The sequence below is a fragment of the Kogia breviceps genome, chromosome 4 (assembly GCF_026419965.1).
Source record: "Kogia breviceps isolate mKogBre1 chromosome 4, mKogBre1 haplotype 1, whole genome shotgun sequence".
Taxonomy (NCBI): Eukaryota; Metazoa; Chordata; class Mammalia; order Artiodactyla; family Physeteridae; genus Kogia; species Kogia breviceps.
In genome coordinates this window covers 75,773,740-75,794,737 of record NC_081313.1, presented here as the reverse complement: position 1 = coordinate 75,794,737, position 20,998 = coordinate 75,773,740, and the positions used below count along the sequence as shown (strand labels likewise).

At 35.8% G+C, this 20,998-nt stretch overlaps 1 protein-coding gene across 9 annotated transcripts in view; it reads left to right on the top strand.

The window, feature by feature from the left end:
* The window catches only part of KIAA0825 (KIAA0825 ortholog), a 420,452-nt gene that overhangs the window by 141,766 nt on the left and 257,688 nt on the right, over window positions 1-20,998 (top strand). For all 9 annotated transcript variants that reach the window (XM_067031329.1, XM_059061435.2, XM_067031331.1 and 6 more), the window contains 3 exons: window positions 2,046-2,236; window positions 4,845-5,027; window positions 14,289-14,399. In XM_067031329.1, the coding sequence (XP_066887430.1) occupies window positions 2,046-2,236; window positions 4,845-5,027; window positions 14,289-14,399 (485 nt within the window). The remainder of the gene's footprint in view (window positions 1-2,045; window positions 2,237-4,844; window positions 5,028-14,288; window positions 14,400-20,998) is intronic.

Sequence of the window (20,998 nt, the reverse complement as noted above, 5' to 3'; positions counted from 1 at the left end):
ATTGTTTTTTTATATTTTGAAAAGTATGAGAAATCATGTTGGCCATGTTATTATAGGCACCCACCCATTGCCACAGAGAAAGTGTAAATCATTCAGGCCAGTTATGACATGGGTTGGGTTGGTTTTGCTTTAATTAACACACAACACAGAAAGTAATAAAGAAAATTGAGCATTAAAATTCCTTTCTTACTTGAGGAAATTTTTTAAAGCATTCTTTATCACAGAACATACAGCAAATATAAGAAACTATAATTTTGTGACTTCTGCATTAATTTTGTAATTCTTTTTTTTTTTTTTCTTAAACAGTTTTCATGTACATCTAGTCAGGAAATCAGAAGTGGTCAAAGTCCCCACCAGTTTGAACTTGACTCTTTGACAGTTTGATATCCAAGTTTCCCACCCAAGGAGAATACTTCTACTCATTTATAAACTCCATTTGAAAGTCAATAGATAATAACTATAGATTGTTATTATTATAGTAACTACAAAAGATTTTACTAATCAAAGAAATTACCAGGAGAATGATGTGTAAGGAGTATCCACGTAAGAAATGATCAACTTAGGTATAGGAGAACAGCAGACTTTTTTTTAAGATGACATTTGTTTGGGCTTCCCTGGTGGCACAGTGGTTAAGAGTCCTCCTGCCAGTGCAAGGGACATGGGTTCAAGCCCTGGTCCGGGAAGATCCCACATGCTGCGGAGCAACTAAGCCCGTGCGCCATAACTACTGAGCCTGTGCTCTAGAGCCCGCGAGCCACACTACTGAAGCCCACGTGCCTAGAGCCCGTGCTCCGCAACAAGTGAAGCCACCGCAATGAGAAGCCCACGCACCGCAACGAAGAGCAACCCCTGCTCCCTGCAACTAGAGAAAGCCTGCGCGAAGCAACGAAGACCCAACGCAGCTAAAAATAAATAAAATAAAATAAATTTATATAAAAAAAAGAATGAAAGCTAAAACTATTCTTAAAAAAAAAGATGACATTTGTTTGAGAAATATAAGTAGTGGGCGAAGCAGAAATTTTAAGTCCAAGAGGATTACTTAGAGATAAATTGGAAGTTTTTCTTGTTTAACTTTTGATACAGTAACATATAATCAGGATAGTGTTTGAAGAACACATTCTTCAAACTTCAAATAATCTATTTCAAATAATCTTTTACTCTAGTCTGAAGAAAATGAGGAAACTACTATCATACCTCCCTGAGAGCATGTTAACTAATTAAGGGTTGTAATTCACTTGAGGCTACCTTCTCATTTCTGCCTGTTTTCCTTGTCTTTGGCTGCTCTTGTGTCTCACTGTGGTCAGGGAAACTTTGGCACAGAGAAGAGGTCTGTAGCCGGGTGGAAAGGAATGAAAATCTGGCCCTTTGGAAGTATAAAGTACTGTAAAAATACTAGGAAATGATGATAACATGTGCCTAGACTTGACAAAATCTTGCAAAAATCAGACTGTCTTACTGTTTCTAGTATTGCTAAAACTCCATGGATGAAATAGCCTAATATAATCTTCTATAGTTACCCACCCTCTTTTTTTCATGCATGTTGATAAGTATATAGTATGTAAGTTTATTTTTGCTCCTGTCATTTCATTGCAATGTAAAATCTAAAACATTTCTAAAATGATCTCAATGATGCTAATCATCCCAGAAAAATATACATACATAAACAATTTAAATTAATAAATTTTAATTTTCGAAGAATTGGCCCAGTATCTTAAACTAGCATGACTTTGGTTAGCAGCTATAAAGACAATTATTTTAAAGTAAATTTTAAATTCTAGACCCGGAGTAGGTAAATCAAGGCTATACTAGGTTAAATGCTTGTGGCCTGGATTTGCACGAGAATGTCTGGTCTCATAATTGAAATAAAACATATGTTCCTTTGTCAATAAGGATGTTTTACATGTTCTCAAAAATCTTTCTTGGTCATCTAGTGTGTCAAACTCTCCAGCTATTTCTTTTCAGCCTGAACTAATCAGGTTCATAGGAAGCAAACTGATATTTGGGAAGATGTGATTGTCTTTTTTAATATGTTGTGGTTTTGCTAGGGGGAAAGATGCTCCTTCTCGCTCCAGATGTGGCATTATTTCTTCTGGGCGCTTCATCACGATCTCTGGACCATTCTGCCCCCTACATTAGCCCAGGAGATTCTAGCAGAAGTGCTGGAGAAATCTTTGGGTCTCCTGGCCTCCAGATATGCTCGGGCCCATCCCAGTTATAAGAGAACTCCACAGATAAGGTAATTGAAGTTGTGAAAACCATTGTTTTTTAAGAAAACTTTTTCATCATTTGTATAAAGCAGAATATAATTCTGTGTCTCATGACATAGCTCCTTGTATATTTAACATATTTCTAATATCTGAAAGGAAATCATATTCAATTTTCCCGAGATACTTAAGTAGAAATGTGGAACTTGAATCAAAATAACTTTGTTCTTTTTTCTTCTTAAAATTGTATATAAAACCCACTTGTTTCTAAAGAGTGAGTCAAAATGTATTACAATCTAGGACATGGATGTCCAAAGGCTAATAAATAAGATAAAGAGAGAAAATTAAGGTCCTGAAATGGAGAAGAAAGCAGCAGTGCTGTGATGAAGTAATTTGACTTTGAGATTCTAGGCAACCAGGGGATTTTTGTTTTGGTTTTTTTTTAAAATGTCTTTAACTAGTGTAGTTAATCTTCATTCAGGAAACTCTTTTGTCTGATCATTTGTCTCTTAATATAGTCTAATTACTTCTTTCCTCTTTTCTTTTATTTTTTTCCTTTTCTTTTCATTATGTAATACTAAAAGCCAGTTCAACAAAATGTGAAATCACAGAAAATAAGGAGCAGCCGTCACGGAGTCTTAAATTAAAGACTGAATTACAGTCCAATTCTACGGGTTATCTAGGCAATGAATATTACAAAAATGTGCTTACGTGACAGCAATGGTCTGTACGAAGGCTTTTGTTTTTTACAAACATTCTGGCTAATATGATTAAGACCTGCCTTTTAGGTATAAAAAATTTTTTTCAGATATATGTTAGGAGGAACCGAAAGACATCAGAGGCTTTTTTGTTTTTTTTCAGTAGGAATTATTTTTCTGATCAAGCATGCTGCATTTGAAGGGCATTTAGGTCCTGCTACAGTGTTCCATAAGTATGGTATTTTGAACAGGCTGTTTTGAATTAACTGACCAAGCATTTTTTTAAAAAAACATTGTACTCTGAAGAATAGATGGAAAATTCCTGTTGAGAGCAAAGAATACCTTCATTCTTTTCCTGATGTAGCTTAAATCACTTTTGACTGTGAGGTGGCAAGCCATTATGAGATGCTTATGAAATCAGATTTACTATTAGCTCATGAAATAGGTAGTATATTTAATTGATTAACTAACTGCACTATAGAGACTTTTGCTTTCTATTTTCTGGGTAGTTACATAAAAATGCCACGCAAAGCTAGAGTTATCTCTCCTAGTTTTTAATATGTAAACTAAATAAATAATTTTATTTGAATGGTTAATTCTAAAGCATCGATAGTGAGGAAATCAGATTTTGCAGGCATGTGTGTGTTTGTGTCTCTGTGTGTATATATATATATATATATATATATATATATATATATATATATATATATATATATTGGATTTGCAATTGTTTAATTAGCAATTAGAGTGAGTGGATGCAAACTATAATTAAACCTTCCTAAGGGTGATTCTTGATGCTTTTAGAATTCCAGTAGCTTCCAACTATTGTATAACCAAAACCAAATATATGATTTATATATAATATGTTATATATTATTAATGTATGTATACATGTATTATATATAATACATTTGAAGCCAAAATGTCATTTTAAAAGATCCTCAAACTTATTTGTTTCTTATCACTTCAAAACTTTCATCTTCTATTTCTTCAGCACTGAATTTAAAAGAAAAAAAAGAAGAAATTAACTGAGTCTGTACAATTTAGTCATATACCAAAATAGTCTTTAAACAGATCTTTGGAATGCTGATAAAACTCAAGAAAGATAGAAAACAAAAAATGAGTTTATGAATATGAAAAAATAGCATATTTGCCACAAATTTATTTAATATTGGAAATTTCTGAAACAATAAGCTTTCCATTTGCACTTCTGGTGTCATTTTTTCTCATCTGCCACTTGCTGGGAGAACATGTTGCCCAACCTTGTAACTTTCTTTTGACACCTGGTACTTGGATGAGGACAATTGTCCTGCTATCAGATTTTTACCTATCATGCATTTATGGATAATAGCAAATTTTCTTTTAATCTGACTTTTGCTGAATTTAATTGCTGACTTTTGCTGAAGGAAAGTCTCTTGAGATTCTTGAAGGGTATCTTGATAATGCAAAATAAACATTAAAAAAAAAAAGAGTACTCCTGAAACACTTCACTACTATAGACTTCACTATCCCTAAAGATAATGAATGGTATTATGGGTCAGCTAACACTTGGAAACTCAAAAGCTTTTTTTTTTTTTTTTTGTGGTACGTGGGCCTCTCACTGTTGTGGCCTCTCCCGTTGCGGGGCACAGGCTCCGGACGCACAGGCTCAGCGGCCATGGCTCACGGGCCCAGCCGTTCTGCGGCATGTGGGATCCTCCCGGACCGGGGCACGAACCCGTGTCTCCTGCGTCGGCAGGCGGATTCTCAACCACTGCGCCATCAGGGAAGCCCTCAAAAGCTATTTTTGATGCTGTCTATCTGTTTTTGATCTCTGAAGCTCTGATAGCTAACCAAATATATCTATTCTTACATATTCTTAATATAATAGCTATGGATGATAGTGTATATACCAAGCAGAAAAATGATTTTAACATGATTTTCTTCTTTTTCTTTCCAACAGACTTGATGTCACAACAATTTTAATATGCACTGAGAACATGTTATGGTCAGTTTGCACATCTGTACAGAAGCTTTTGAATCCTCATGAGTATGTAGATGATAAAATTTTAAAAATTCATACCCATTGTAATAATCTCTTCACAACATTAGTCATTTTGACTTCACCACTAACTGAATTATATCAGTAAGTATGAAATATATTTTCTTTTTAGCTATTATGATATATAAAATAATGTGATTTAACAGTTATTTTCATGATACTGAGTTGTGTGAAATAGCAAGTAGAAATTTATTGAAGTGCGTTTTTGATATGAGGTGAGCCGTTTTACAAAACTAACACTAACCAACAGGGGTTTCTTCATTCTTAGAGTAATTTGGTCCTAGTAATGTGGTATATCTCTATTGGTTGATCCTTTTCAGTTGTAAGGCTCCAATAAAAGAAGGATCATTTTGAGCATCACTATTTGAGTTGTTTAAATGATCAAATTATATTTATGGATTGGTTATTTCAGTCATAGCTTGATTATGAAAAAATAAATCATGTCCAATGGCTTTGTGTGCCTTTTAAAAATATTTTTTAATTTTTAATTTAATATAAAGTGATTTTCTCCAATAAAAAAATATTTTTAAATGATTGTAAGATATTCTCAAGGGACTTCCCTGGTGGTCCAGAGGTTAAGACTCTGTGCCTCCATTTCAGGGGGGCATGGGTTTGATCCCTGGTCAGGGAACTAAGATCCCACATGCTGTGCAGTGTGACCAAAAAAAATAAATAAAATAAAATATTCTCAAATCTGGGAGAGACCTAATGGTTCCATACTTTCAGTTACTCTGCCATAGATTTGCATTTTTAGTATTAGACTTTAGTGACTGAGCTAGTAATGGCAGTCAGTGGAAATAGGAACAAGTAATTACATTTTTAAAATGTTGAAATATTTTACTTAGCTAAACAAATAAGATTTAGGGAAATTAAAAAATTTGAACTACTTTTCTGGTTTATTTCATTCAAATTTGTAATATTATAAAAGAGATTAGAGTAAATCTTATAATAAAACGTTAATACAATTTTGTTTAAACCCTCCTCCAAAATAGTCACTTTATATTGAAAGACTAGATATTGCATATTCTTAGTTTCTTGGATGGTAAAAATTATACATATTTCTATTTCTTAGGATAAATTAGGTAAAGTATTTGTTTCTGCACTATGCTGGTAAAGGCAATATATAAATCTTGATTTTCAGTAAATTTTAAGACTTTTGTGTTAGAAATTCTAAGAGTAATTAACAAGTTTGATTTCAATTTCCCTATAATTTTCACCCACTCCTTGACTTTCAACAGACCATTTCTTCTTCTGGCAACCTTACCATTGATAACTCATTTTAGAAATGGAGAATTCTTTGAGAAAGGGAAAGAAATAGTGAGATAAATTGTCATAAATTTGGGATTATGTACATAATGGTTCATAATCATAAAAAGCTCAAGGTCTGAAACCTATAATAAATCCTAGTAAACTAAACTGACTTACCATAGATGAAAAAATTACTATGCTCTTAGTTCAATGGGTCATTTTATCTAAGGGGAAGGCCCTGTGAAAATCAGGAACAAAGTTGACAAATTTCATGGATTGGTCATGGTAAGCAATATTGAATTTCATGGTCTGTCACAGATGAATAGAAAAATTTTAACCCCCCAATGCATTTGTAAAACAAATAAATTATTATCAAAGATTGCATATTTTAATAATAATAATATAACACACATTCATTATTGTTAACCTGTGGCCTTTTGATACATTTTAAAACAACTATGCAAGTATTCAAATCTCTGTGATTTGTGCATTAGATATTGCACTGTAACCTCATTCAACAAATTTAAATTGCTAATTTCAGCCAGGATTGCAGTACACTTTATACCAAGCACTGCCTCTGGTTTTCTTAATATAAAACATAGATAGTGGTATTGCTTTGAAGCATGAACAAAACTCTATACATACTTTAATTTTTTTTTATTATTTCTCAGATCATAAAAATGTTCACAGATTGTATCCATTCATGTTGATATAAAATTTATTATTGCTTTCCTAAAGTGTAAATCTAATCTTTAAAATATATTTTGCTTTGTATTGACAAAGAAAATCTACAGGACAGCATGTTCCTCACCAAATAGGAAAAAAAAGTGTATGTATGTTGCAAGAACCCTATTGACTTATTTATTAGCTTCTTTTCACAGCCAGGATATGAAGTTGTCATATTATTAGTATTTTAGAAAAAAATTATATCTCTGTCTCACATTTAAAAATTAAACTGTATGCTTTGAGGAATTGGTGAAAAGTAGCAATCAGATGTTGATAGCATTGAATTTTTATAAACTATGCCTGACATTTGTTACTCTATGTGATATACCTTTTTTGAAGGTGACTGCCTTTATTCCAAGTAGTTCTGACAGATAAACTGATTGTATTTTCCTTCCTGAGATTAGCATAGGACTACTAAATCCCAGGGCAGAAATACGATTTTTAAATATTTTCAGAAAGAATGAAACCTGTTTGCAAAAATGTGTGTCTTTTTTAACTCTGCTTTGCAGATTTCTGTTAGAATGTTGTAAAAGGAGTACTTTAGGTTTGTCCTCCAGGGAAAGAAACCTGCTGAAACAGAGAACATTCACCATGTATTTTCCAAAATGCTTATCACGTGTAGTTATACTTATCTTCTTCTGTAAAGGCAGTTAAGCTGCACTTTCAGAAGTGTACTCAATGCACGTTCACACACATACCCAGACAGTGATTTCACGTATTGCATTTTGCTTGTATAGAATGTTAGTTTTAGTTTGTATATAGCAAATTAAAATTAATTTTTAGAATTTTAGGTAAATGCAATTTAGGTTCAATTTGACAAATGTTGTTGCCTCCCTAGGCCCTATGATTAAGCACCAGGATTAAATACAAGGGATACAGCAGTGAACAAGATGAAATATTCACCCCCAAGTAATTTAGGAAAGTCTGAAAACATTTTTAATGTTAAAATTGAATGTTATATCTCCAGAATGTTTGGATGTGTTATATAAAAACTAAAAAAATGGAAATTTTTTGAAAGTTGATTGTCCCCAATGTTACATCATTTAATAACATGGAAGAATGAATTTCAGTACAAGTACCAACATACCAGGCAAAGGTTGGAGTCATCAGCAATAGGTCAGAATGTTGATCACTAAGCCAAGGAACAGCAGACCTGTCTTTGGGGTTCACTTGTTATCATTCTCATGGCTTTTGAATCAGTAAACTCTAAGGTATTTCAGTACTTTGTCTGTAGTTCAGTTTCAAACTAGTACTGGATGTTTTAAAGTTATTGTCTTAGCTTGTTTATTTCTTTAGTTATATGAAATTATTTCACTGTCCCTCACAAAACAGAACGTGTTGGACTAAAACTTTGTTTTTCATACTTCAAGAATGTCTGGCACACTCGAAACAGGTAGTCCCTCAAAATGTTAAGCATCGTGTAAAATGTTGAGCATATGGTCCTATGATGCAGTAATTTTACTCCTAGGTATGTACACAAAAGAAATGCAAACATATGTCCATGTAAAGATTTGTACACAAGTGTTCATAGCAGCATTTTTCATAATAGCACAAAGTGGGAAGAAACCAAATGTCCATCAGCTGGTGAATAGAAAACAATATGTGGCATATACATACAGTAGAATATTATTCAACCATAAAAAGAAATGGAGTACTGACAGATGCTGCAACAGGGGTGAACTTCAAAACCTGCATGCTAAGTGAAGAGAGCCAGACATGTGAGAGCATATATTTTGTGACTCAGTTTACTAGAAATTTCCAGGATAAGCAAATCCACAGAGACAGAGAGTAGATTAGTGGTTGTCAGAGGCTGAGAGGAGGGGAGAATGGATAGTACCTGCTAATGGGTACAGGGTTTCTTCTGAGCCTAATTAAAATATTATAAAATTAGATAGTGGTGAAAGTTGCACAGCTCTGTGAATATAGTAGAAATCATTTAGCTGTGTACTTAAAATGAGTAAATTTTGTGGTATGTGAATTATATATCTCAATAAAGCTGTTAAAAAATGAATATAGATTAGATGGAAATAGAAATATAGAAAATGTAAAAAAAAAAAGGTGTCTGGCAGAATGCAAAATGATCCAGAAAACAGAGGTAGTTCTCTTAGCCATTTTGTTTAGATTAAATGACTCCCTTTGTACTCTTCCCTCTAAACATTATTTTTGAGGGAAATCTCTATCAAAAGAAAGAACTAAAATCAAACAGCTTTATTTGTGGTCTTAATAAGATAAAACATTGGTAAATGGCTAGTCGTTAATTTTGGAGAAAGCCAGTGCCCTGAATCTCTGACTAGCTGGTTCCTGCCCTGTACTCTGGGGTCAAGTCTGGTTCTGTCTCTTCACCATATGTCCTGTTCTCAATCTGCGCCTTGGCTGTGTACCACCCGCGACTGACTTCACAGATGCCCCCAAAATTCATCCTCCTTCCTACTAAGCAGGGTCTGACAATACCTTCTATTTATTCACTCCTTTTTTTTTAAACCAGTGTTTACAGTGTACTTTCTATAGGCCAAGAATTGTGCCAGTCATTTTCTAACTTCAAATCATCATTTTCTGACCTCAAAGAGTTATTTTCATCATGAGAAAGGGGCAGGAGAAATGCAGGGAACCATACTGTACTCCAAGTATCTTACCTTGTGTCTTTCACTTAATGACATTTAGGCGGCAACTTACAGTCCCAGGGGCAACACTGCTTTATGAAAGAAAAGCAGTGACTTAGAATTATGTTTAAAATGGTGAAGTAGATTGAATTTGGTTATCCCTACATATTCATGGTTAGTTGGCTATGATTTTAGGTGCATCAGAAAGGCTCATATGTCCTCAGTTATCTCAAGTATTCCAGTGTTGTCTCAATAGTTCAGTTTCAAACTAATTCTACTTCTTCTGAAGTTATGGTCTTCTCTTGTTATTTTTATTTATTGCGTACCTCCAATGGGTTCGGCACCATGGTAGCCACAGGTGATATAAGACATCTGACCTGACCCCTCTGCCCCTATGGAACTTACATTCTTGGGCTACCTCTATTCCATCCTGGAGATTTATTCCGTTAGCATCATATTATGAGACACAGTTCTTCTGGGAGGGCAGCCAAAAGCAGGATGGCACAAGAGAAGCAAAAATCCCAACTAACTCTTTTTAACATATCAGTTTATCTCACTTTTGATGTGCACTGAATTTATTTCATTCTAGCAGCAGCTGGCTACATAAGCTCAAGGAGTCAATCAGTTTTGATAATGAAGAAAGTAAGGAAGGCAACATAATTGTAGATCAGGGACCCAGAAGAGACAGAATCTGGGATAGTGTGCTCAAGTCGGGTGGTGTGATCAGCCCAGAGCCAGTATGATGTTAGTAATAGAAAAGGGCCATGATGTTGGAGGAAAGGCAAAGGCAAGGAGTTTCCCCAAATTTATATTTTTCCCTTTAAACAAAGCTGTCTTTACAGGCTGCTAATTTGGAAATGTGAAGAAATGTATTCTGCTTCAACCTATGGACAATTACTTATTTTTAAAGGAGTATTCACATTTGCTATATCAAAATTCTTTTATGTCTTGTGGAAAATATAATTCTGTGGCTCATATGATTGTATTTTACTCTCCACTATGAATTATTTAGAGCATCTTCTCTTTTAACTGTATACCAAAACATCATTAGAGGTTATCTAATAGCTAGATCATCATTTCATTCTCCCATGGAGGCTTGCAGGCCAATTTTCACCCTGTTATACTCTCCAGAATAATGAAACTAATTTGGGATCTTGCTGTGGAATTAAATGCTCATACAGATCCCACCCCCTCTGAGACAATAAACATCTGCCATAATATTTCATTATCACCAAATAACCTTACTATTACCAGTACAACCCTCAGTGGAGAAAAAGAGTTTAGGGACTGGCAGAAATGTTCTGGGAAGTATTGCATTGCCGATGGTTTGTAGTCTAAGAAATTTTGGCACCAAATCACCATTCCATTATTATTAGATCTTCCATTATTTTTTCTAATCTCGAGAATAACACTGTACCTAGACAACTGTTTAGACTATTAGGAATTCCGTGTCCGTTCTGAGGTAGTTGTAGACCTTCTTAAGAAGTATTTGCAACTGTCGTTATCATACTGATACTACCTTACATTTGCTGAGCCCTTATTATGTACAAGGCACTTTGCTAAAGGCTTTTATGCATTATCTCAATCATCACACTGACCTTGTGAGGTGACTATTATTATCCCTATCTTACAAATGAGAAAACTGAAGCAAAATTAATTGCCAAACAACATACACATCTGATAAAGAGCCCACCCAAGATACACACCCAGGCTATCTGGCTGCAGAGGTCCTGCACACACTCAGGCAGGTGCATTTATGATCTTCCATGACCCTCCCCTTGGGTATGGAACAGGCAGCAAAAAGTGAATGTAAAAGGATCAGAGGTAGAGTTAAGTCCTAAGAAGAAGCAAAGCGAAATAAGGACATAGTGAGGGATGGAGTGGTGAGAAGGGAAATATTTTAGACAGGGTGGCCAGGGAAGACTTATCAGATAAAGTTTTGAGGTAGAGCCATCTATGGAGCCAGTTGAACATGGCAGAGAGGGCATTCTAAGTAAGGTATTCATTCTTGGAGAAATAAGGTGCCCCCTACCCCCTGCAGATAACTGGACAAATGGGGTTTTATGCAAAGGGCTCAAAGAGGTAGGTGGAAAAGTAGGCAGAGGCTATGATACCACAACCTCTAGTTCCTCCTTCTCTCTCATCAAGCCCTGCTCTTGTCACATCCTTTCCCCCAAGTATGTCACTTTCTTTGAGACAGCCTTTTTTTTCCAGACTCCTTACTGTACCTCCTCTCACATTATACCAGCACCTTCCTCTTCCTAGCTCCCTTGCTAGTGCGTGTCCCTCTCCTGCACCCTCACTCTCTTGGCCTCTCTGTTCAGCCTCTGGAACACTGTTGGCAAAAATCACTCAGCTGTCCTTTTGCACCCTTTGACAATCCTACCCCTTATCCTGTCTCTGGGTAGCTCCCTCTTTCATCTTTCTTCACTTTGACCAAACCCTCCACCTTGTCGCATCCCACTATTTGCTAGAAGGTGGCCTTTTCCTTTATTTCTCTGCGAAACCCAGACCATCATGTATGTACTTTAACTTCTCATCTCCATTCTTAATAATTATCTTGATTCTTACTTACCTTTACATCCTTTGACTGGTGATCCGTGAGTCTTTTTTCCCAACCACAGCAAATCTTTTAACCTGAGCTCTTGATGACATTTACCTCCTACGCCATGGCCTTAGTCTCTGGTTCTTCTCGCCAAGACTCTCTTGTATTAAAAAATATCCCATCTTTATTATTGTTCCTCCCTTCTAAAACAGAGTTTGTGCTCATTGTCTCCACTTTTGCCCCTACCATTTACTCAATATACTACATCTGCCCTCTTTATGCTAAACAAACAACATGGGCTAGGTCATCCATGCACACCCAATTGCTAACTTTACAATTTTTGTCCCTCCATTCACTTACCCTCTCTGCAGCTTATGACATTATTGGCCATTTCTCTAACCCTAACATCACCTTCCCCTGGCTCTTTGCCTACTTCTCTGATGATTCCTTCTGCTTCATTTGAGTGCTTCTTTTTCTCACCTCAACCTTTAAATGTTGGTGTGTTCCAGAGTTCCATCCTTGTCTATCTTTTCATCTTACACTGTTTCTTTGGGTGAATTCACCCATTCCCATGGCTTCACCATTATGCTAGTGACTTACGTATCAGTATCTTCAATGCAAATGTCTCTTGTATTTGCTGGATCAGTAAATCCAAATTTCTGTTGGAGTCTGCGACCCCCTCAGCATATCTAAAACTAAGGAAAGCACCTGCAAGTCGTCCAGACTTCTCCTTGTATCTTAACCCTTCTGCCTTCTACCTCCTCTCTTTTGCTGCCTCCAACCCCATATCATTAGAGAATGAACATTATTTCTATTAATTTTATTTTTTTTAAATATTTGTCCCATACCCACGATCTCTTCTGCTTCTTACTTTGGTTTAGGACTTTGTCTTCTTCTGCCTGGTCTACTGAAATATCATCTTCATTATCTCCCTTCCTCCAGCCCTAATCTCCAATAAGCTCTCCTCACTAGTGCACAAGTGAGTTTCCTAAAATGTAAAATAGCTGATAAAACTCCTACGCTATAAATTCTTCAGTGATTCCTCATTGCTAATACAAAGTCCAGACTTCTTAGAAAAGCATGTCTTGGTGTCCTGACCTAGCTCATGCCTGCTTCTCTAGTTCACACAGTGGAAGGTATGGGATGGAAATAGGACAGCCTCATTTTGGAGCCTATTTATGGAATTTTGTTCTGTCTGAAATTTAGGGAGGAAATGCCTTTCAAAGAGGAGATGATCTATTAAAAGTCTAAAAAATGTCAACATGTATTTAATTAGAAGGTGTTCTACTTGGCGAGACAAACAGTGGAGAGGCAGGTCAAATTTGGAAATGTGAGGATACAAGAAGCAGGCTGTAGGATGAAAAGAGAGGGGTGGGTTTTCAAAGTCAAATTCCATTCTACCTATTATTTAAAAGATGCTATTGCTACTGTACTTTAGATGAAGAGAGATAGCACCATTTCAAATAATTCTATTAAAATGTTCCCAGTTGTGACTCTTAACTGCATGTGGCAAATATAGTCTTCTGTTACTATAAAAATTTTATTAGCCAAGCTATCTACTAAAGATTTTATGTACAAATCCTTTCTTATTACATCAAGATTTATTGTTGAATTTGGGCCAATGTAGAAAAATGTTATAGTTACTTCTCCAAAGATAGTTGTAGACCAGATATTCTGGCCAAATTGTTCTAATTTTGAAATCACAGTAGTATATTTTACAGTTAAATTCTTCTTTACCCTCCTTCTGTAGGCCCTTAGCAGCATACAAAATTAATTGTAAATTCTCATTAATTGTTTAGTATTTATAAATCACTTTAAAGACTAAAAAGAGGTACCTTTATGCTAAACATTTTTGCATTAACGAAGCAAAAATGACAAAATATTGACATTTATTGGATTCAGGTTGAGGGAGGGAGACATACGTGGTATTCATTTTACTGTTCTTCATACATTTATTTTTGACAAATTTTATAATGGGAATTTTAAAAATTAAATGATAATGGTATTGTCATACCTTCCCAAGTGTAAGAGTTGTTGCAGAGAGGCCTCTGAATCACCTATTAAATTGTAAATACCAAGTGGATGAAGTGGGTGCATTGTCCATTCTAGCACAATATTGTTTTGTGTAAAATCATTAACTTTGAATACTAAGGAAAAATAAGTTTTGATTGTCTTCATAGTTAATGTTCCCTGTATATTCTGAAATAATGATTTTTATTTCCCTAGGACTTTTCAGCATGGCATGGATGATTCTGCCTCAGATTCCTTAAAGCCATTTTTCAAGCAACCATTACATTGGCTTTCTTGCATATCACATTTCCACCCTTCTTTACTCAGGTGAGAACCTCTAAAAACTATACCATCTATAATTCTTTGATTCCTTTGAAGTTTAATAGAAACTTTTATCCATGGAGGTAAATACATCTTACAAAAAGAAATTAAAACTTTTGACACTATGCAGGTAAGTAAAGAGTATATTTCTTTCTTTAGCTCAAGAATCTAAGATATAGGCCTCATAATCATTCTACTAACATAGTTTTACTAAAGTAATGGAAAAATGTGAATTTTTGGAATTTAGTTTTATTTTAGCTAATTGCCTAGCTATTTTAAAATTCATCCGTCTTGATCTATGACTGGGGATTTGACAGTTCTCCAGCTAATTGTCAAAAAAAGGCAGTAATACGGGATAATTCATGTGACTAACTCAGAGCCTGAGGAAAAAGTTGAGAGAGGAGTAACTTTAAAAATTATGAATAGGGTCTTTCACTTTTATTATTTAATTAATGGCATTTAAACATAAGAAAAATCATTTAAAGCATGAAATGTACTTCCAGAGTAATTCGATGGCATTTTGTGGCATTACGTGGAATGTCAGTTTGATTCTTTGCTGAATATATCATAGGAAAGTACCTTTCCTTGGTATCTGTGAATAAATATATCATGTATAGCTGTAGGAGAATATTGTTAATCCCTACACATTCTTGATTCATCTTAGAAATACACTATTAGTGATTTCACTATCTAAATTGACTGACTGTATCTCTCTCTTGAGGAACAAGAGTCCTACCCATAAAAAGAGGGCATGAAAACCTCATACACAAGTCTCTCTAGACACGATAAACATGTACTGTTTACCTATCATGTGCCTGTCCTCATATACATAACAGGAAATCCAAGATCAATGAGACATTTGCCCTCCTGCCTTCAAGGACCTCAGAGTATTGTTGTTACTTCACTTACATATAAAACATTTTCAACATCTCTGAACAATTCCTTATGACTGATTCCTAGAAAGGGAACACCCTAGGACTTCCCTGGTGGTACAGTGGTTAAGACTCCGCGCTCGCAATTCAGGGGGCCCGGGTTTGGTCCCTGGTCAGGGAACTAAATCCCATGTGCCGCAACTAAAGACCCCACGCAGCTAAATAAATAAATAAATGTTTTTTGAAGAAAGAAAGAAATGGAACACCCTTAATACTCTGTCACCTCCATACACTGCATCTGTCATGTAAATACCTCATGTCTTTAAGGATTAAATAGCTGACTTTAATATTCATTATTGCAAAGATAACACATTAAACAACTGGATCTCTTACAGTGTGGGTTAAACAAACAAACTGTTTCATTTTGATGAGTTCCCAAACTTCTTTTGTTTTTGTTTTTGTTTTTGTTTTTTGTGGTACGCTGGCCTCTCACTGTTGTGGTCTCTCCCATTGTGGAGCACAGGGTCCGGACGCGCAGGCTTAGCGGCCATGGCTCACGGGCCCAGCCGCTCTGCGGCATGTGGGATCTTCCCAGACCGGGGCATGAACCCGTGTCCCCTGCATGGGCAGGCGGATTCTCAACCACTGCGCCACCAGGGAAGCCCCCAACCTTCTAAACATATTTGTTCTCCATGTTATTATCACATTTGTTTAATCTATTTTTATTGCCTGCTTTTATCTTAATCTATAACCAATGGAGTTACCTCTTTAAGCATAGCTGATAAGACTTCCACCTCCAGGCTTGCTCTGTTCAGCCCATCTAGAGGCCTGGGAAGTCAGAGTGTAAATGGGTTTATCTTTCAAATAGCTTCTTCTTATATTTAACTTCTTTCTCTTTTCTATAACCTAAAGCAAACGTAAGTGTAATAAGACTTTTCTTTCTTTCTGCTTGATTGTAGCAATCAATCTTCACTATTATCCTCATGCAAAGATTAGAACATGGTGGTGACTACTCAGCCCACAGTGGAAATGCAATTTGATATAAATTTTCTGAAGAGCAATATAATAAACTGTATCAAAAACCTTAAAAATATTTATGGTCCTTTATCCAGCAATTCCATTGCTAGGAATCAATCATAAGGAATTAATCAGAGCTGCTGATAAAGTTTTATATGCAAGGATATTCATCGAAGCATTATTTGTAAAAGGAAAACATGGAAATAAATGTCTCAGAGTATGGAATTAGACAAATCACCTATGGATTAGCCATGCGATAGACTACTGTGGCATCGTTAAAAAGGTTGATTTTGAAAAATATTAAATGACAAATCATTGTAATTTATACTTAAGGGAAAACTACAGGTTAGTAATGTTGTAGTCAAAGCCAGCCCAGTTTTTAGAGTGATAACTGTGAATCTGACATGCCCAGTGCTTCATGTACATTATCTTTTTCAAACCTCACACCAGTCTTTGAAATAAGTACTCATGTGCTTCTTTCATGGAGAGTAAAGTGATGTGCAGGTAGCAACTTTCTGAAAAGAACAAATCTGGGAGGCAGACTCTGAACCTCGTCTTGTCTGCTTCCAAAGCCCGAGCTCCTGACAACTGCACCTCCACCTTTCAGAGGGAGAGCAGTTTAGGGTGACGTTAACAGTCATGCAAGAAAAATCTAAGATTGTCAGTTATTCATTATGTAAAGTTTCTTTATCATTCGACTTGCAGGAGCCCTGATATACTAATGTATAGTGTTTATCTCCAAGGGAGGGATCTAGTATGCAGATTCCCCAAACTTGCATCATATGGGAGCCCTTGTTTCCCAGGGGATGAACAATTATTGCAAGATGGCACACAATTGAGAAGTGTTGAACTATGCCATACTATTCTACACATAGCATTTTAAAAGTATGTAGAGAAAAACAAATATTGAAAGGATATGAAAACTCTATGCTAGAGAGCTTATAGTTTACATGTTTATATGGTAGGATTGTAAGCAATTTTAATTTTTATCTGGGCACTTTCCAAATTTCCTATAATGAAAGCAGCTTAATTTTATTAAGATAAAAAATGAATTTAAAGGAAAGAGAAACCTCATTTTTTAAAATGCTCTTTGATTCACATGTATTACCCTGTTACCTCTCTACAGAGGATTTCTAGCTCTGGGCACTTCCTTTACCCCAACATTCTATGTCTGGCTGCCCATATTTCTTGAATGACCCACTGTATTACTGGAAACCCAGCGTGATGTCTTCAACAGATCCTTCTTGTCACTCTTCCTTTGTCCCCTAACCATGGTGTCTTTTCTATAAGGAACATATCATTCTTAAACACTTCGAGGGTAGAATCTTGATTTTGCTTTCCATATTGAGCTGCTTGTTGCCTATTCCTACTGTATTATCAGGTTCAGTTGATTCGTTCCCACAGTTCTCTTAGAACCAGTCTTTCTCTACAACCCATTGCAACAACCTTGGTACATCTTACTATTATTTAATATGTTTTAAAAACTGTTTTCGTTATACCATTCTACTGGTCAAGAACCTACAGTAGCTTCTGCTTCTGCTTCTCCTACACTGCCTGGCTTGTTTCCTGGAGCACCCAACACTCTTCTCCGCTCCAGTTGTCAGTCTTCTCTCTTGTCTTTTTTTTTTTTTGCGGTACGCGGGCCTCTCACCACTGCGGCCTCTCCCGTTGTGGAGCACAGGCTCTGGACGCGCAGGCTCAGCAGCCATGGCTCACGGGCCCAGCTGCTCAGCGGCATGTGGGATCCTCCCGGACCGGGGCACGAACCCGTGTCCCCTGCATCGGCAGGCGGATTCTCAACCACTGTGCCACCAGGGAAGCCCTCTCTTGTCTTTAAGACACAGTTCTAATACAATTTTAACTTTTATTTATTGCTTACTCTCAACTTTGAGGCTTTATGTAGTTTTCTCTCCTGAAATGCGTTTGGTTCTCTCTTGCCTTTTAAAATTCTCCATGCAAGTACAGTATGAACCCTTCTACCCTGACTTTCTGACAGTTATTCTCTCTAAGAGTTCCATATAATCTGCACAGAAAGACATGATCCATGTGATTCATGATCCAACATGTTCAGAACAGAGGAACCCAGGATAGCAATAAAAGTAGTTTCAAAATAACTCAACTTATTGATTTGCATTTGTCAGACATTGCAATGGGAATTCCTAGACCACCATCATGTGACCTTAAAAATCTTTACCTTTCCATCCATTTCCTCACATAAATCAGCTGTTTCTGTGTATTTTTCACCTTCAAATTATCCTCCAAAACTCCATTCCTTACCTTAGCAACTAAAATGAACTGTCCAGGGAAATACACCTGGGTTGAATGATGATAAACTAAAAATATATTATGCTTTTTTTTTTGGAAAGGGTGAGGATGAGACTAAAATATTTAATATTATGATGTATCTTAGTCACTTATTTGCTCATTTATTTACACCTGTGCATTGTTTCAGAAAGATTTAAGTTGGCTTTTAATAGTATTAAATATATTAAGATAATGAATTAAAAGTAGGTGAGAAGGAAGAAACAGAGCAAGGAGGACATGAAATTAAGACTTACAATAAGAGTTAGAGATGCATAAATAGTTGTATGCCCTGTAAATTTGTCTATAGGGTTACTAGAGAATGCCTACCAAGTATATAAATTGGTAAAAATAGAATTTTTCATGTTCTCCTAGAACTCCTGGAATAGAGTTCAGAAGAGTTTGCTTTAAGGAAAATATATGTATTTTCAAAGCAATAAGTAAAATATACTTTATTCATTATCCCTAGCAGTGTTACAGGCTAACAATGTGAGTTGATTTAGAAAGGGTAATCAGTTTCATGCTAGATTAAACTAAGGCATGTGGAGAATATATTAATCTCAGTGTTAATACTATGACAACACAGTGTACTTTCATATAAATGTTCAAGAAAGAATTCTATCTTAGTCAATTATACTGTTGCATTATAAAGTTTTTTTAATTATTTTCCCAACTTTCATCATCTGTGGTTCTTTCAGTAGTTCCAAATACTTTTCAGGTCTTCTTTAGCTAAGGAGGTCATAACTAGACACTGAATCCAAGTAGCATAATCAGTGTGAGTAAACAGTCCATTCATTTTACACTGCTCATTTTCTTTTATGATGACAACATGATGTTCTGATTCATGGCCAGTCCATTTTGAGCTGTGGATATTTCTTTCTACTATGCTTTTGTTTCCATTATGGTTTTACTCAATGTAATCCTGTTTTGGATTTATATGCTTTTTTTCCCTTCCCTAAATATTAAGCTACTTTGGCTTCATTATATTATATGCTATGTGGGTCTTCCTGTTTATGCAGTTTACCAAGATGTGTTCACTCATTCTTTCAATAAGTGCATTTTAAAATTTTTCTCCAAGTAAGGTATATGCTAGGTATAAGTGGTGAGGGAAGAGATAGCCAATAAAATTTCTCTGTCTCCTTTGCAGGTTCATCTACTTTGGCCTGGCCATTAAATATTGAACATCTTTAGCATTCTATCATAGAAACTTTTGTAGGTGAACTCACGCATGTCTGTGGTTTCATGTACTTTTTAAGTGGCCCCCAATTCAAATCTCTGCTTTTAATCTCTTCTAGGACTACAGACCTATATATTCATGGGTGTGAATCGTACATGAATGTCTTCTTCAGGTTTATACCTGATGAGCACAGAGACACCTCAAACTCAACATGACAAAAATTGAACTTAGGATACTCCCCTCCAAATTGATCCTCTTTCATTTTCCCCCATTTTGATTAATTGTACCTGCACGTGATTGTATAAAGCAGAGACCAGAAGGCAACCTGAATACCTCCCTGTTTCTCTTCTACTAGATCCAGTTCATTACTAACTCTTATTAATTTTAGCTCCTAATATCTGCTCTCCATAGTACCACCTTCACCTTAGTGCATCACCTCTCTCCTGACTACTACAATGACTCCTTGGTTTCCTCCGGTGTATATGTTGATTCCAGTATTCTCCAAACTATAGCCAGAGACTTCTCAAACCAAAATCTCTTTTCAAAACTAAGTTTTATCATTTCACACTTATAGCTCACAGCCCTCCATGAATTCCCCTTTATCCTTAAGCATGCACAAAAAATTTACCATGGCCTGTAAGACCTACATAGATGTGGCTTACCCTCCTCTGCAACGTCTTCTGATACCACACTACCCTGTGATATTGCTCCTCACACATTAACCTTTTTTACATTTCCTTGCCATGAAATGTTCCATTCTGCCACAGGGTCTTTGCACATGCTTTTCCCTTTCCCTGAAAGGTCTTCTTCCCCTTTCACCTAATAATGTGAATGTATCTTCCTATCTCAGTTCCAGTGTGACTTCTGTAGGGAAGCCTTTTATCAACCCCAAAGACTAGCTTCCTTCTTCTCACTACATCTTCTAATAGCATCTTTTGCTTTTTCTTGATTGAGTTTTTATAGTTGTAATTGTATCTTTATTTGTATGACCATTTAAACCATGCATGTATTCCCTGCTGAATTCTGTAAAAACAATGAGCTTGTTTTATACTTCGTGTTGTGTTTCCATGGCCTTGCACACAGAAATCAGCCAACAAATATTGGTTCAATGACTAAGTGAATTAAGGAAAAAATGAGTTATTGTAGTATTGTTTCAGATATTGCCACATTAAATGGTACTTTTAACTCTTTTCAAACATTTGATCTGAGTGGTCAAGCTCAGTGATGGGAAGAAAGCT